The sequence below is a fragment of the Saccostrea cucullata genome, unplaced genomic scaffold (assembly GCF_032062105.1).
Source record: "Saccostrea cucullata isolate Sc308-1 unplaced genomic scaffold, CSIRO_AGI_Scuc_v1 ctg426, whole genome shotgun sequence".
NCBI lineage: Eukaryota > Metazoa > Mollusca > Bivalvia > Ostreida > Ostreidae > Saccostrea > Saccostrea cuccullata.
In genome coordinates this window covers 44017-62485 of record NW_026930434.1, presented here as the reverse complement: position 1 = coordinate 62485, position 18469 = coordinate 44017, and the positions used below count along the sequence as shown (strand labels likewise).

General features: G+C 33.9%; 1 protein-coding gene across 1 annotated transcript; it reads left to right on the top strand.

The window, feature by feature from the left end:
- The first annotated feature begins 76 nt into the window (after positions 1-76).
- LOC134228558 (forkhead box protein M1-like) lies at positions 77-17025 on the top strand. The gene is made up of 8 exons (XM_062710210.1): positions 77-244; positions 3104-4452; positions 4563-4708; positions 4937-5104; positions 6893-7025; positions 8898-9011; positions 10725-10904; positions 14367-17025. Exons 2-8 carry the CDS (start codon positions 3114-3116, stop codon positions 15215-15217), a joined length of 2931 nt encoding a protein of 976 aa, XP_062566194.1. The 5' UTR covers positions 77-244; positions 3104-3113; the 3' UTR covers positions 15218-17025.
- The last annotated feature ends 1444 nt before the right edge of the window (positions 17026-18469 follow it).

The window sequence follows — 18469 nt, the reverse complement described above, 5'->3', positions numbered from 1 at the left end:
CTAATGATATTTTAGTCTCGCGAGACTTGTTATTCTACGATTTGATTGGTTGACATGTTCTGTGCATCGAAATTCAAATATGGTGGAAGATAATGGTCGTAGTGGCTTGCCTGTCGGTGGTGCATTTTCCTCAATAATTGGTGTCATGCACTTATGAAAGAAATACAAAATACTGTAAAATTGGTATAACAAACAAGTTTTAACAAAATTGTGAGGAATTTCCATGGAAATGCATATTTTTTAGGTATAATAATTTTACAATATGTTTTGTTTGCCGTATGTTTATCAAAAGGTCAAGAAATCAAATTTTACCATTAAGCAACAAGAAATCGTAGAGTGAAACATTCTACCCCCTTTAAATAAAAAATACATACGGAGGAGTTAGGGATTTTTCGTTCAAGGGTTTATTTTCTTCATTAACAAAATGTATTGTTTAATTTGTGTGCATTGAAACTCTTTATCAGGTTGGGCACACACCCCCAAATGGTCATTTAACCCCCGTTTGGTGGTTAATCGCCCATATCGGCGTCTTTATTACCTACCAAATGGGAGAGAAAAATCGTTATGTTCAGTTCTCTAGAATGACGTGAAATGGCGCATAATTTCAACTCACAGGGAATAAAATATAGATATTTTTCTAAACTTTGAACGAAAAAAATCAAAATTTCAACACGGACTTTTTTGCGCAGTGTTGTTCAAATATTTGACAAAATCGTCACCTATGTAAACAAGACTTGAAGTGTAACGTTTCTGTGTTTTAACTTAAAAAGAAAAATTCCCTCCATCTCGCGAGTAGTTGCACCTATCAATCGTGTTTATCACTTCATATTTCTGTCATCCGGGCAACCGATCAATTATCTTAACCAATTAAAAATGACGATCTTTTCCGAACTTGGGTCAAATGACTCATTTAACTACGGAGGCCCATTAGTGTTAATTTTCAAAAAGTAAAATAAGAGGAAGGGTAAGAATTCGCTTTTATTTCGTATGCAATGGCTTTATTTTTTACAAAAATACGATTTGCAGTGAATTCATGATAAAATAATCGGTCGAAAACTATAATCTTGGAATAAAAACAAGAATAATTGCAAATGTCACTTTGTAAATCTTTTATTCAAAAATATTTAATAAATATAGTAGATACATCATAGATATGCATACTAAACCACAAAGGGTCGCACAGAAATCGTAACTTCATCCTAAATGGAAATAAAGAATAAATGTTACATTCAAATGTAGAAAAAATGAATATTATAGCAATAAGTGCCCACCATACGAATAAGATACGAGGAGCTCGTGTTTAACAGGATTTTATAGAGATTTATATAGATGCAGATTGAAAGATCATTTGAAAAGTTACTTCTCTAGACTAACACCTCTTGTTTAAATATATTTTTTATCGAACTATACACAACAAAATAATTTTTCTTATTGTTTGAGCAAATAGTTCGGCTGTCATGAACAACTGTGGCTTTCGTTTTTACGAAGTTCCAAAGAAATTTCACATGGAAAATTGACTAAATTGTATTAAATTTGCGAGGAATATGTTAATTAAAATTCCCCAATGCCTAAGTAAATGCACTTTTGCTTTATTTAAATAAAAATTGGATTTGAATAAAAAAGACCACCAATTGGTAGGTAAAAAAGACACCGATATGGGCGATTGACCACCAAACGGGGGTTAAATGACCATTTGGGGGTGTGTGCCCAACCTGTTTATAGGCGTTAATAAACATGTATAGGATCGTCATCTTATGCATTTAGACCTTTACAATCCCAAAATAATAGCTATGTAGTATGTACTCATTATACACTAATACAATACATTGGGTGCACCGCAAAAGTCAGTTCCATGTTCGTTCGCCCTAAAAATTGTTCGCCTGATTTCCCGTTTGCCCAATTTCACATTCGCCCAGAGTCCGCTCGCCCTAAAACTTGTTCGCACAGAGTCGGTTTGCCCTCATTTGATGTAGAATAAAATCTAACAAATTTCTTTCCAAAACTTTGGTACATTCGAAATAAAACATTATGCATATTCTGTCACAAATGGTCACACTAAATACACGACCTATCAAAGACCTAACAGACCTTTGGACTTTTAGTACATAGATAAATTTTGTTTAATTCCTTTAAATCATTCTTTGAGATCAAAGGGAGATTCTTCAAAGGTAAAACCTTCAACATCCGCTGTACAGTTCTATAAATAACACGGGTGTCTCCCCCCTAATTAACATTGATATTAATCATATTAATCATCTAATTTACTCTAGTGCAAACACTTTATCATTAAAAAAACATTAGAATCAAATAAAAAATTAATCAAGACTAAATAAACATTGTTTATCAGAATTTGAGAAAAATATCCCAAGTTTGTAAAGGAAATAAATAGAAGAAAATGATATTGATATATGTTAATTTTTAATTCATATGAGTTAATATATACAAGTATATATAAGTATTGGGCGAACCACATATAGGGCGAACAAGATATTGGGCAAAAAATATTTCGGGCGAACGGACTCTGCGCGAATGGACTCCCGCGAACAGGTAGATCGGGCGAACGAACCCGTTACCGCAAAAGTCATCAGTTTTATCCTTAAAGCAATGTAAACGATAACAAGTATGCTTCACGAGTGTGGAGAGCTTACTGGTTTTTGTTTACGGTGATTTATGGATCCTGTGGGTGCACCTTGCTGCATACTTGACACAGGTCTAGGGAAAAGCCCTATTTTAGGTTGTCTAATTGAGTAATTCCGAATGTTAATAGAGTATATTATTGACTTCAAAAAGTAATAACTGGCATAAAGAAATAATTGAATTTAATTAGAAGAGCCAATTTAGGAGAATATGTCAGTTATAATGTAATACGAGAGGACTATCTCCTCCTGAATTTTGTCAGCTTGGTTCACAGAATGTTTGGCTAGATAGTGCTCCTGAATTCTAAAAGTATGTTATGAATTTCCTCCCCAATTGCACTGGAGCAAGTTTGCTCTGATTTCATTTTTTGCACGTATGAGTTATTTTACATGGTGAGAGCCACATTTTGTTTTGTTGATAGTTTATGTAAGTAAGAGATTTTATAAAGTAATCCTTCTCTTTACAGATTAAACATAATGTCAAATGGATCTGGTTCTGCCGAGAATGTGAGATTTATGTCATTTAAATGTCCTGACACATCTGCTTTGAGTAAAAAGACCAGAGGACATAGTGAGAGACAACCAAGCACTTATGTTTTGATCCTAAATAAAGATGCTGAAAACCAGGGTTCAAATGATAGTTCATCACAACATTCAGATCGGCAAAAACAAGGAGCACAAGATGCAATCAGTGTCTTGAAGAACAAGTCAAGATCAAGGGTAACATTTTGTTCAAATGATAGTTTGAAGCTTAATTTGACAAATGGATTTGATGACTATGACAGCTCTAGTTCTTCCCAGAATGTGTTTAAAGATGATACAGAGGAAGCAAAGGATGAGGGGTTTGGAGAAGCAACCAAAGTAATCAGGTTGAAAATACCCAGTTCTCTACAGAAAGCAATGCAAATAAGTCAGAGACTAAATGCCCAAAGACTCTTAGCTGAGACTTCCACTACAAAACAGGGTGCAGTAAAAGAGCAGATAAATTCAGCAAACAAGTCTTCCTCTCATGCAGAATCAGGATACTTATCAGCTAATAGTAGCTGCTTATCAAAAGAATCCTTTGAGACACCTAATTCTGTTTTTCTGCCAGCTCATCATCAAACAGCAAGGCAGATTTTCTACAAATCATCCGCTGACTCATCGAAAGGAAATCACCTTCAAAACAGCCCTTCATATCTGAAACCATCACCCATGTCATCACTGTCCTCAGGATTACAGAATGTTGCTGTTTTTCAGTCATCGCCTTTAATTTCACCTTCACCAGGAGTTCAAAGTTCAATGAGTTTACAGAGAACATCAACACCAAGATCAGGATATGTGGTGGAATCGAAAGACGGTCAGAAATTTGTGTTACCGGTTGATCCTCAGCAAACAAAAACTGTTTCAGTATCCAAATCTGACTCCTGTATAAATATAAAGCCACTGGATGTGGCTCAGTTTTTACCAAACTCAAACAATAAAGCCTCACATGGCTGGTCCGCGGTTAGCAATGCCAGTGTCAGTCCAATTCACTCAAGTGAGACGGTGAAGACTCAGGAAAATTTAAATTTTCATCAAGGTGATAAGACCAAAGTGAAAAATTCATCCACAGTTTCAAATAAAGAAAATTATCCTGCAAATCAGACAGAAAGTAGCTCTTCCTCAGTTTTTTCAAAGGAGAAAGTTGGCGATGTTGTGATAAAATATGCAAAGTTAGAAGACAATGAGAATGTTGTTAAAGTGGAAGTGGAGGATAAAGATTTTCCTGTCGAAATTCCAAATTCTCAAGGCTCTGCAGATGATGTACCAGATTCACAGGAGTCTACAGAGAAAGGTACTAATACTGAAAATGATAACTTGTTATTTATGTTTAGTTTAATACATCTTTATATTCTTCTTGTTGAATATGTAGCATTAAGAGTAAACTGCCATTTCTTTTTATAGAATCCCTAAATGATTCCTTGACCAATATCCAGTGGTTGGGAGGAATGCAGCTGAAGGAGGACGGGAAACCACAGATGCCCCCCACTCAGAACAAAAAAGACACTGCTATACAATGGAGATGTCTAAGTCATTCAGAAGTTCTAAAAGTAAGATTGTGTAAATAATTCAGTTCTAAATGTTAAGGGTTGTTGTTTTGTGGTTGAAATTATTTTCTTACCTAATGAATTCTGACTACAAACTTTTAACATGAATACCTTTCCAAAATCAAAGAAACTTATCTTCGGTTTTAGAAATATTTTTGCCAATAAAGACTTAAAGATTAGAAGATACTGTTCTTTTGTTAAAGTCTAAATCACATATGATTTTCATAATAGATTGCTAAGGAGTATGGGAGGGCAAAGAGACCTCCATTTTCCTACATGACCCTGATCCAGATGGCCTTGAATAGCAGGGAGGACAAGCGGAAGACCTTGCGTGAAATATGCAAATGGATTGAGGAAATCTTCCCTTATTACAAACACACAGCAAAACCTGGTTGGAAGGTGAAATATCTACAAGTTTAATTAGGATATTTTAATTTTTCATTTGTTGGTTATTAGCTCACCTGAGCCGAAGGCTCAAGTGAGCTTTTCTGATCACATTGTGTCCGTCGTCCGTCCGTCCGTCTGTCCGTCCGTAAACTTTTCACATTTTCGACTTCTTCTCAAGAACCACTGGGCCAATTTTGACCAAACTTGGTACAAAGCATCCTTGGGTGAAGGGGAATTTAAATTGTTAAAATGAAGGGCCAAATTCCTTAACAAGGGGAGATAATCAAGAAAAGACAAAAATAGGCTGGGTTCATTAAAAAATCTTCATCTCAAGAACCACTGGGCCAGAAAAGCTGAAACTTATGTGGAAGCATCCTAGGGTAGTGTAGATTCTAAATTGTTCAAATCATGACCCCGGGGATTGGGCGGGGCCACAATGGGGAATCCAAGTTTTACATAGCTATATATAGAAAAATCTTTGAAAATCTTCTTCTCAAGAACCACTGGGCCAGAAAAGCTGAAACTTATGTGGAAGCATCCTGGGGTAGTGTAGATTTTGAATTGTTCAAATCATGACACCCCGGGGTAGGGCAGGGCCACAATGGGGAATCCAAGTTTTACATAGAAATATATAGGAAAAAACTTTGAAAATCTTCTTCTTAATAACCACTGGGCCAGAAAAGCTGAAACTTATGTGAAAGCATCCTTGGGTAGTGTAGATTCTAAATTGTTCTAATCATGACCCCCGGGGGTAGGGCGGGGCCACAATGGGGAATCCAAGTTTTACATAGAAATATATAGGAAAAATCTTTGAAAATCTTCTTCTTAATAGCCACTGGGCCAGAAAAACTGAAACTTATTTGGAAGCATCCTGGGGTAGTGTAGATTCTAAATTATTCAAATCATGACCCCCCGGGGTAGGGCGGGGCCACAATGGGGAATCAAAGTTTTACATGGAAATATATAGGAAAAATCTTTGAAAATTTTATTCTCAAGAACCACTGGGCCAGAAAAGCTGAAACTTATGTGGAAGCATCCTGGGGTAGTGTAGATTCTAAATTATTCAAATCATGACCCCCAAGGGTAGGATGGGGCCACAATGGGGAATCAAAGTTTTACATAGAGATATTTAGGAGAAATCTTTGAAAATTTTATTCTCAAGAACCACTGGGCCAGAAAAGCTGAAGCTTATGTGGAAGCATCCTGGGATAGTGTAGATTCTAAATTGTTCAAATCATGACCCCCCGGGGGTGGGGGTGGGGGTGGGGGGTTAGGGCAGGGCCACAATGGGGAATTGAAGTTTTACATAGAAATATATTGGACAATCTTTGAATAGCTGAAACTTAAGTGGAAGCATCCTGGGGTAGTGTAGATTTCAAATTGTCTAAATTATGATCAGTGGGGTAGGGTGGGGTCACAATATGTATTACAAGGGGGAAATCTAGTAAAGAACAGAATGGTCAAAGCTTCTCAGGTGAGCGATGTGGCCCATGGGCCTCTTGTATATACTAAGAAGTTACAAGTTGGGTAAGTATGTGCAGATTATGATACATAGGAATTTTTGAGGGGGAGGGGGCTAAGAATCATTTCATTAGACACGTACCAATATTCTGTCATTAAATGGTATTCAATCTGACTGAGTTGAGTTTCTAGAAAAATGGAGATAACATGTTTTCATTTTTACATTGTCTTTTTTGCAATGATGCATGAAACAACAGAAGCAAGAAGTAAATAAATGTTACTGATGTCTTCCAATATATCAAAGATGTGTGGTGATATCTTTGTATTTATTGTTAACAGAACTCCATCCGACACAATCTGTCCCTGTACAGTATATTTGAAAGAGAGAAGTCCAAGAAACATGGCTCCTACTGGACGATACGTGAGGACTGTCCAGAAAAATCTAAAGTGGTTCCATCGAAGGAGAAAAAAGGTAAAACTAATTATCGTATTTGTGAAACTTTATGTTTATTATAAAGTGGCCTCTGGGTATTATGAGATGCATTTTTTGATATGTGTTGTTTCCACTGGCTTCTTGTTAGAAGCCAATTGTAATGACAATATTATTTTTGAATATTTACATTTGCAAATGTTTTCCCTTATATAACACTATTTGAACAAGGCATTTTTACATCTCCGTAAAACACGTTCGTCTTGTGACCATAAATTTCATAAACGATCTACGTAATTTGATAGTGACGTCATAAGCGATCGACGTTATCAACACATTCAATTTATACTGTTGAGTTTTGAAAAAAAAAATTATGGATTTCAAACTTTACTTAAGTACCTTACTATTTGTAATAAATCAGTCACAAATGTAAATATAAGTAATAAGGTATCATCTTCCATAAAGCCTTCGGGCTTTATGAGATTTGATCACGTGACCAACCCGTTTTACATCCCAATAAAACTCAAAAAATGATACTGTATAGGGGGAAAATAACTTGCGGTGTTAATATTCGCTATATTCACGGTGGTAATAAATCCGTGAATTCAAGAAACAGCGAATAAATTTTCAATAATCTCCAAGTTTTATTTGGAAATTTGAGAATGGACTTAGTACGATAGATTTATATAGGTGTACATGCAGTCAGTGGTCATTTCAGTAATTGCGAGTAGTACTGTCATTCAATTAATTTTAATTATCACGCTTTACTTAAATTCAAATCGGCAGATAATAATTTGTGTTTGTTCAAAAGCTGTTTTAATAGCCAACGCTTTATGTTTCATCAATCAAAACACATGGGCCATGGGTTTTGATTACCCGTGCGTAACTAATGTTACCACGTGTATTTGTTACCTGCATTCTCATGCATATTAGTTCATGTAGTTTTTATCGACAACTTGGTTTTAAAAAATCATTCAAATAAATATCAAACTTACTGACGAAGGAAGTGTGGAAGGATATTATTTCGTAGAACTACATAAAAACTTTTATTTCCGTTCAGTGGTTTTTCGCCGCGTTGTATTGAAGATCTCGGGTGCACATGCACTCATCGTAATAGCATATAGGAAAGTCATTTTACGTTTAGGGACTATTAATAACTGCACTTGTGTTACTTAATAATTTATAAAATCTATCAATTTTATAATAACTTACCCTGTTGTTCGTGAAATAAAGACATAACGCTGATTAATGTCGTTTACATGTAGCTACAGTATGAGTTAAATGTACACAAGGGAAGCAACTTTTATTACATACCAAATCCGCGAATTCAAGAAACCGCGATTGTGTAAGATGAGAGAATAACGTGAAAATTACAACCCGTGAAATTAATCCCCTATACAGTATCTTATTTCTTAAATAAGATTGATAAATTGTCAATTCGATCCATCCATGCTGCAAATACCTTGTTATATTCAATACTGTTTTCCACTGACTAGTACAGATTCTGATCTTTTTATTTGGGTAAACTAGTCATATTTACAGTGATTTTGTTCTATCCAACATATTAGAAATAGTATGTGAGTAAGAAATCATCTTGTTGTAAGCGGTATATCAATACTGGTATATCTATTCACTGCATTTAAAATGACTTTTTATTAATACATGTATAATATTTGTCTGCCATTATCTGAAAAAGTACACTTTTATAGTAAATCACTCTTCTGATCAAAAGTTTTTTCAGAGAGACTGAGAGTAGGGGATGAGTTTGCCTTTTTAAGCATCACTAAAATGTTGCATAAATAGTGTCCGATGTATTTCTTATAAACAGCATACCGGTACATGTTGATTTTTTATATTAAATAGAAATATAAGCAGTAAAAGTTCTGTTTAATAAGTCAGCTATATGCATTTCAGATGTGCCGACCTCTCTCTCCAATTATCCTGTGTTCCTTCCACACCAAGCACCAAAGATCCCCAAACTACCAATCCCACCCCACCACAGGAACAACCCAGAGGGACTCAAAAGAAGTAGGCTTCAGATTAGTACTTGTTGTAAATTGATACTCATATTTACTTATGGAGGCACCATAAGTGGTGCCCACTGCAATATCTTTATACATGTATATTGATGAAAAATAACGAGTTACTGAATATTTTATGTCCTTACTCAAGAAAGATGCTCATTACTGCTGCCTTTCAGACAGTCATGTATGCACTGCTGTAGTAGCTGTACAATGTCCACTACAGTGGACCTTCAGATATCCGGATGCCAGATATCCTGAAGCTTCAGTATCTGGACAATTTTTCATCGGAACAGAATTTTTTAACATTATTTTGTCTTGTTTAACTGGTAATTCAGGTATCCAGATGCTTCACATATCTGGACAAATTGATTAGGAAAGAAAGAGACCGTATAAATGAGGTTCCACTGTATTTAAAAATTGATATTCATGTCTAAACACTGAAGATTCTGATTCTTGACTTTTTTCAAAACAATGCATTACTGACGTTTTTGCTTGATACTCAATATGCTTAAATTGGTATAAAATACAGTAGAAGTCTGAAGATTTTATATTTGCATCTTTAGCCTGGTCATGATTTCTAGGATAATTTTTAATATATAGCAAATATATTTTACATAGTACTGTGGAGCAAAATGTGAAACAGTGCCTTCATAGTTAATTATGTATGCGTGTTTAAAATATTCAACCATTTAAAATTTTTTAATGAAGAATGCCTTTTCAAAATTCAAAACATTACTTTAAATTAGGGATGTCAATTTTACTCGGACAGCTTAGTCGAATAGTCGGATGCTTTAGTCGAACGATAGTCGAATATTCCTTTAATTTTAATTATTTTTTCATATCATTTTCACTGTTTGTCTTTTATAGATAAGTTTACAATGTTTTACCTACGCTATCACCATTATACAATGAATTTCTGAATTGTAACCATGTACATGGTACAAGAAAAACTGTTCATCAATATATATCCAATGTATTGGATTTCAAAATTAATATATTAGCTGCACATTTTATCTAAATGCAGGATATCAAATGCTCATGTTTTCCTTTCTTTACATAACGGTAGTACATGTACCCCATAAATGAAGCCTTTTCTACATGTCCGTCAATGATCTTTGACAGGTAAACAATTAAAGCGTGTCTCTCATAAAAACAAAGAGAGAGTGAGAGCTTAGAATAAATTTTAATTATGAGAAGTTGTGCAAACAATCAATGATTGTATGAAATTAACATCAGAAAAAAAGAAAACACGGTTTAATTACCCACATAAGCGACCCCAATTTACATGTATTTACAATTTCGTAACAGTTTTTTAATTAATATTTTTTCTGAATAGTTGTACAATGCACCACGTCAAATCGTGGTTTGAATCTACAAAACTAAACAATTGCCCTCTCCATTTAAAACAGTAAGAGGTAGACAATCATTAACAAACATGTTTGATTTTCTTTCTCAATCTGCTTTTTTGTCATTTTTTGCAGAGAACTTGCTTTAGGAAAGTTTCACTTGATATATATGTTTGACTGATTCAGCATATGATACATCATGCCTGACGTTACACTGCAGAATGCAAAATCACTTTGATGAAGATCAGAAACACATTTTTAACGAATAACCGACTAAAGAAATTTTAGTCGATAGTCGGTATGATCGAACGATAGTCGAGTACTCTAATATTCGTTGACATCCCTACTTTAAATACTTTTTTTGAAAACAGGTCTTCAGCCAATATTACCCCGCCCACATTCCTATGGCTCATCTCTGCAGACTTTTGCTCTTATCCCAATACAGAGCATGAATCAACCCCAGGGAATGTCCAGCACCCAGGGGCAACCCATGCTGATCCAGGTGCCATCCAACCCCCCACCATTAGCTCAGGACTTTCAGAAAGAATCAGGTACTGTAGATTCCTAATTATACGCGAGGAATTAATTATCGCATAATTTCGCAAGAAGCATCACTCGCAAAATAAAATGACTCGCTTTTATTTTTATGGTACTAAAATCCATGTAAATTCTTTTGAACAATCGTTCGTTTGCGAATAATTTTTCTCGCGATTTGACATTAAAGAGCCATTTCGTGATAATATCTGCTCGCAAAAAATAAGGAATTTACAGTAGTCAGGATCCCAGAATTATCAATATAAAAAAAATATATAATTTTAATAGTAGGCCACCTTTATGCTGACCTGAGCAGGGATGGGGTCGATTACTTTCAAAAGTAATCGATTAAATTACAATTGCTTTGGATTTTAAAAGTAATTGATTACAAGCTGATTACAGACATTTTTAAAAGTAATCAATTACATAGCAATTATATTTTGAAGGTAGAATCCAGACAAAGTTTGGTGGTACATTTCTTTATATGGATGCTTAAGATTTATTAAGATCATGTTTTCTATCTTTAATACGAGTAAATATCTGTGTTATTGTTGAGATAGAAAGAAGAGATGTTTGTATAACACTTATGCCCCCCTCCCCCCCAAATTAGAATTTTTTCAAGTTCAAAAAGGCATAACTCTGTCAAAAATGGCACGATTGTACCCAAAACAGAACTTGACCTAGATAGTCATCTGATAAATCTGTATACTAAATTTCATCTCAGTATGTGCAACAGTTGCAAAGAAAATGAACGGAAACTGCAAATTATTGGAATTTTTCTAAGTCCAAGGGGCATAACTCTGTCAAAAATGGTGCAATCGTACCCAAAAAGAGATCTTGTCCTAGATATTAATGTAATATATCCGTATACCAAATTTCATTTCAGTATGTGTAACAGTTGCAAAGAAAATGAGCGGAAACTGCAAATAATTGAAATTTTTCTAAGTTCAAGGGGCATAACTCTGTCAAAGATGGTGCGATCGTACCCAAAACAGAACTTGGCCTAGATATTCAAATGATATATCTGTATACCAAATTTCATTTCAGTATGTGCAATGGTTGCGAAGAAAATGAACGGAAACTGATGGTGGACTGACATGCAGACCAACCAACTGACAGACAGCAGCAAAACAATATGCCCTCCCTTCTTCGAAGGGGGGCATAATAAAAAAAATTATTTATGAAACTGGACATAATTATAGTTATGCATAAAGGGATTCGATAGAGAACTGTTACACAAGTAATTGACCTTCTTGATGAGCTTTTCAGTTAAGCTGCCAATTACTAGATGTTTTTACAAGAATTAACACATTGACTGGGCAAGCATGGATAGTTCAATAATTGTTAAATTGTTATAACCCAAGCTGACCCAGCTTTGGTATAACGGTGTTTTATTACTAATTAATTAACATATCTTGTTTGTACACCTAAAATCAAACAAAGTGATTTTTAGAATACACATCTCAATAAAGGAATATTTGATATTAAAAAAACATGTTTATTCAAACAAATTTTTTTAGGGAATTCGAAAACAAAATGTTGCATTTCACACAATTATGTTAATTGATTGAAACAAAAAAAAAATCAAACTTTAAAATGATCCTGTAGTAATTTTCTTCAAGTTCAATTATACATATACAAAGTCAAAATGGCGAATTGCTAATTATAAACTGCTAAAGTATTTTGAAATTACTACTGAATATAGCTAGGAACTGATAGAATTTACTCATTGTCTGGACAATAGACCTGATTATAAGCATTTCTGGAAGCATTAAAAGACACCCTACTAAAAATAGCTTATAATTTTATAACTTTTTATACCCCCCGCAAACGAAGTTTAGGGGGGGTATATTGGAATCACCATGTCCGTCTGTCCGTCTGTCCGTCTGTCTGTCTGTCTGTAGACGAGATTTTGTCCGGACGATTTCTCAAAAACTATTGGAAGGATTTGTCTGAAAATTTATACACATATTATTCACCATATGAAGGTGTGCACCTGCTATTTTCATCTTGATTGGATGATTATTTTGAATTTTACAGGTGTTTTTTCATTTTTATTTTGTGGTCTTGTGCAGACCGTTTCTCACAAACTATTGCAAGGATTTACCCGAAAATTTGCACACTTATTATTCACCATATGAAGGTGTGCACCTGGAATTTTCAACTTTATTTGTTTATTTTTCTGCATTTTACAGGTTTTACTTTTTATTTAAATTGACTTGTTCATTTTGGGCTCATTTATAAGGTTTGAGAGATAGAATCTAGAATATCTGTACAAAAATGTGAACTAGTACAGCTTAAAACAACTCATTAAAACTGAAAAAAAGAAACATCATCAAGTGTTTAAAACAGTTTTTACATTACATAGAAGATAATGTAAATTCATTTGTCTCTTGGGAATAATGACTGGACATGCATCCAGTTAAAGATAAATTAATGAGTTTGGTGTTGGAGGTTGTTAAGGCATATCTCTTATCAAGCGTGTGTGTGTTATCAAATCTATAGGGAATAAGGCACAAGAATTAAAGATCTCTCTTCTCTTATTCTCTTAATTGTAATTTATTGTCTGTCAAAGCACTTCATTACTGGATGACCAGCTTTTTATTTTCAAAATGAATTTGATATATCAAGATTAATTTGATTTTGTATAATGATTTTTTTTTCAACAATTAGTTTGCAGAGTGTCATGACACATAATTGCAATATATTTCTTTAATGCAGAAATAAAAAAAATGTTACGATTGAATTACAATGTATTAGTTATTGATGTTTCATTTGGTTGCACTTTTGTTTCACTCATTAAAAAACATAATGAGCACTTATATTTTACTGTAAATTTTTATAAGTAAATAGTGAACACCTCAAGATCCATTAAGTATTTTTGAATTGGCACCTTCTCTGAAAAACCCAGCGGGGGGTATTTGTCCCTATTGGACAGTTCTAGTTCTCACTGGTATAATAAAAAATCATTATTTCATGAACTTTGTTTTAATAACTGTAATCATAAAGTAATCAAAAAGTAATCAAGATTACAGGACTTTTTTGAGAGTAATCGATTAAATTACGATTACTTGTAATCAGAAAAATGGATGATTACTGATTACTCATGATTACTTGGCAAACTGTAATCGATTACAGCTGATTACGATTACTGATTACGATTACCCCATCCCTGGACCTGAGGCTCAAATGAATTTCTCTGAGGCCTAAAAAATAATGCTTGTTGCTAGAATCTGGTAATGCAACCAACCCATTAAAAGTGCAGCTAGGTGGAATTTTTTTCTGCCAAATATGTGTTTTTTGATCAATCAGCTGATACAGAACAAGAATGTTAATTGAAGCTTTATTTGACATATGTAAAATATGACATGCATTTTTATTGAAATTTAATTTTTTCAGGCTTTTGGAAATTTCAGCTGGATTCTCAGAAAAACAAACTAATTTAGAAATGACCTGATTTCCTTATAATTGTTTTCCAGATGCATCTTTAAGTATAGAGAAAGGTGACAAGAAAATTGAACACAGTAAGAAAAAGATAATCACTATTGCTCCAAAAATTTCTTCACCAAACATTGTCGAGCAAGCCTGGATAAATGCCCAGTCTCTCAGTGACAACGAGAAGAGAACCGAAACGATTGGTAATACACTAAATACAGACACAGTTGACTTAAGTGCCAAACGAAAGAAACAGAACAATGGGCTACCCAAGCCTAAGATCTACCCTCAATCTAATCCACAGAAAAGGCAACGGTCTCGCAGAAAACAAAAACTGGTTCCTAAAGAACGTGACCTTTTGAATGATAGTTCTGATGATAACGACAATGATGTGAAGGAATTTATAAATAAACTAGAGCAAGATTTACCGACTCCGCTGAGGGCAATCCTAGATGGCAATGAGTCAGACAAAGTGACAACGTCGACCCCAATGAAGAATACCACTGGTTCCCCCAACCTTCCGTCTCCCATTAAGGGCATCACTCCTCTTAAGGGAGTTAGTCTGCTGGATTCCAGTTTTCTGGACGGCTTCAAAGATTTGGAAGATGGCAGAAATCCTTTTGGTTCACCAAATTTTATGTTGAATATGAAGAAAATGTCCCCTTCTCTTATGCGCAGTCCGAATGCCTCTCAGTTTGACAATCTGTTTTCTGGATTGACTCCAATAAAAGGAGATTTGAACTCCAGTAACAATGAGAATTTATCAAGAATATTAGGTGAATTTCCCTTGGATGGAATCGAATCAGAAGATGAAATGTTAACTAACAATCTTTCAAATATGAATTGGAGTGCAATATGTCAGAATATCAACTCAACACCAAGTGGAAAGAATTAGATTGGAAGTGTTGTAAGGTGTTTATGTTAATATGTGGCAAGTTAATGTGTACATCTAAGTATGAATGTGTTCAGTGGCATTGACTTACATGTATGTGTGTGGTTGAATCTTAAGCCAAGTATTATCATATCTAAAATTGTAAAATTGCTCAATTGTTTAATACCAAATACTACTTTTTGTTTCATCTTGCTTGTGAAGAAGATTTTCAACCTAGTGGATAGAAAGCAACCATAGAAAAAGTTATTGAATGCCAATTTTATGTTGTGCAATATTATCTTATAGTTGGGCTGTGTTGTAAAATCACTGGCATTTGGGAGCATAGACCCAGAATCAATCATCCAATTACCACCTCCTTCCTTTTTTTTTCTTTGAAATCTGGAATTCACATTATTTTTCTTTTCATACATGAGAGAATCAGTTGAAAATGAAAACATAAAAACAGTTCCTAAGAGATTAAAAAGGGATACATAGTTATAATGCATATCAGAATACACAAATAGAAAAAAAATTGGTAAATTCCAAATTATTGGAAATGGTTGCCAAGTGCCTGTGAGAAAAATAACGGAGAATATTGTATGAATGTAACTGCCTGAATCCCTTTAATGTGCACATTTTCATTTATAAATGCAAAATATTTTTGTTTCCAAGTCTAATGTATTTTGTAGCTTTTTTTTCTAGCAGGTAATCCAAGAAAACTTAATATTTTATTTTTTTGTATTATTTTTAATGCTTACAAGATACCTGTATATTATGTAGGTACAGGTATAGGTTCAGTTTTTTGATTTATTAATATAAGCATTCCTTGCTATTGGGAACATTCATTTTTATTCTCACTACACACTTTATATTTGAAAACATATAGATATCCTTTATATTTCTTTCACAAGACCCTGTTGCAGTAGTTAATAAGCACATTATAAATTGGGTAGTTTAAAATATTTTTTTATAAAAATATTAATACTGCAGTGATTTTCAGTATTTTATTAGTAGAAATCTTTATACAGGTCTAGGTCTTTTTAAAGAAAACTTCATATGTTCAGGTTTATGGGTAAATATAATTCATCTAAAATCAAATTTATTTCATAAAAGATATTAATACAGTTGAACTTTGGTACATGTATCTTGAACTCTGATATCTCAAATACCATGGATATGTCAAAGTGATTTAGAAGTCCCAACCACATATTCTTTAAGATTTAACCTTCAATATCTTGAATCCTCAGATATCTCAAAGTTTTTTCTCAGCCCCATCAGGTTCAAGATAACGAAGTTTGACTGTATGAATTCTATTCTGGATAAAATGATATCTTTTTAGCTCCTCTGAGCCAAAAGTCCATGTCTATAGCTTCTTTGATTACTCTGCCTCTATTTTGTAAACTTTTCACAATGTTTTTTTTTTCAGGAATCACTGAAATTTAGCATTATCATTTTACATTTACATTTAATTTAGGATTTTTCTGTTTTGAAAAAAAAAAATCAAATACAGAGTAGAACTTGTCAACTCCAGACACCATGATAGGTTCCAAATAAATTCAGACAAAACTCTGCATTAGACAGCATTTAAAAAAAAAAAAGAAAAAAAAAAATAAGAGGATAGCAGTTCCCATCATTATAGGCTTACACAACATTAGAATAGGGCTAGTTTTACTTGACTGATGAGTTTTAGGGAATTCTATCTGAAATGATTGATTGTTTTGTGACTGAGTGAGTTGTTGTTGATGACTGCTTTCTTTGTTATCTTACTGTCTTTGTGTTAGAGATGAGAAATGTGATATATTACAGTGTGAAATAAACACATCTGATCAGCATTGGTTGACTCTGGTATAAATTGCAAAACCTCAAATCTTCTTGAGATATCACCTGGAAATGAAAAATTTACACACAGACAGAAAATATGAATTAACGACCTTGACCTTTGGATCTTAAAATCAATAGGGGTCTTCCGTAGGCCATAGTTGTGGTATAAATTTTCATTGCAAAAGCTTAAAGGCTTCTCCAGATATCGCGCAGAAACGAAAGTGTTGAAACGTACAGAATTTTTTTTAATTAATGACCTTGACATTTGACCTCAAATTAATAGGGTACTTCTTTAGCCATAAGAAGTTGTGTAAAATATCACTTCAAAAGAATAAAGGCTTCTCGAGATATTGGATGGAAACGAAAAGTGTTACAGACAGACGGACGGACAGAGAGACCGAAATTAATACTAGTATTCCACACTTTCAGCGGGGAACAAAAAGTATTTGACTACTGCTTTTAAAAAATGTAAGAGAAGACCGTGACAACAAAAATATATAAACCTGAACTTTTAAGAAATGTTGGTATCATTAACTGAATTCCGCACTTGGAAAAAAAAATGTTACCGACTGACTGCATTGAAGTTTGGAGATTTTGTAATCTAGTTTCCAGGAAAGCAGCCTAAAGTGCACCCAAGGAAAATTACACATAACTATTTCGTTATTTATGAAGGGATCTTAGTAAAAGAAACATACCTGTCCAATTTACCAAGGTAATTCACCTTTCATGACGAGGTGTTTCCTCCGTGGTTTAATTGCAGTTTCTGTTTCACGTTGCTGTCATTGAATATTGGGTCGTGTAACGAATTGTTATGGCATTGATTTGCAATGAAAAAATCTATTTGTAAAAGGACTTTTGTGAACTAGAAAATATTCATATAACCAAAAAGAAAATGAAATTATTATAATAACCTTCATTAATAATAGTCGATATTTAAATTAAGGTCACAATCGTTGTTAGACATTCTCTCTCTAGCAGTACAAGTCATTAAAGACATGTCAGAATAAATAAATAAAAAACAAAACAAGATGTGTTTGTGAAACACTGATGGCAGCTTATGGCGAGGGTTGAAATTTGTCAAATGCGAAATTGTTCGTACCCAAAGAAAGGTCTCACTAGGAATACACCTGTGAAATTTGAAAGCCCTTGTACTAACGGTTCAATAGTTATGGTCAAGGTTACGGTTTTTTCAGGTGGGTCAAAAGTCAAGGTCAAAATGTTGGTATCCAAAGGAAGGTATTTTGAATTTCACAAGGGATACATATGTGAAATGTGAAGAAAAAAAATAAGCCCTAGAGCAATCCATCAATAGTTGGTATCAAAAGTAGGCAAGGAAAAGAAGTCAAATATTTTAGTATCAAAGTATGGTGGCATATTTCTGCCCCCTACATGCAAGATTATGGTGGCATATTTCTGCCCCCCTACATGCAAGATAAATTATGTTAACATGCAAGA

Excerpts from the sequence above, each read along its gene's own strand:
- LOC134228558 (XM_062710210.1), top strand. The coding sequence starts at position 3,114 with ATGTCAAATGGATCTGGTTCTGCCGAGAATGTGAGATTTATGTCATTT. Across the intron at positions 5,105-6,892 it reads CAGCAAAACCTGGTTGGAAG|AACTCCATCCGACACAATCT; the intron begins GTGAAATATCTA and ends TATTGTTAACAG. Across the intron at positions 7,026-8,897 it reads TCCATCGAAGGAGAAAAAAG|ATGTGCCGACCTCTCTCTCC; the intron begins GTAAAACTAATT and ends TATGCATTTCAG.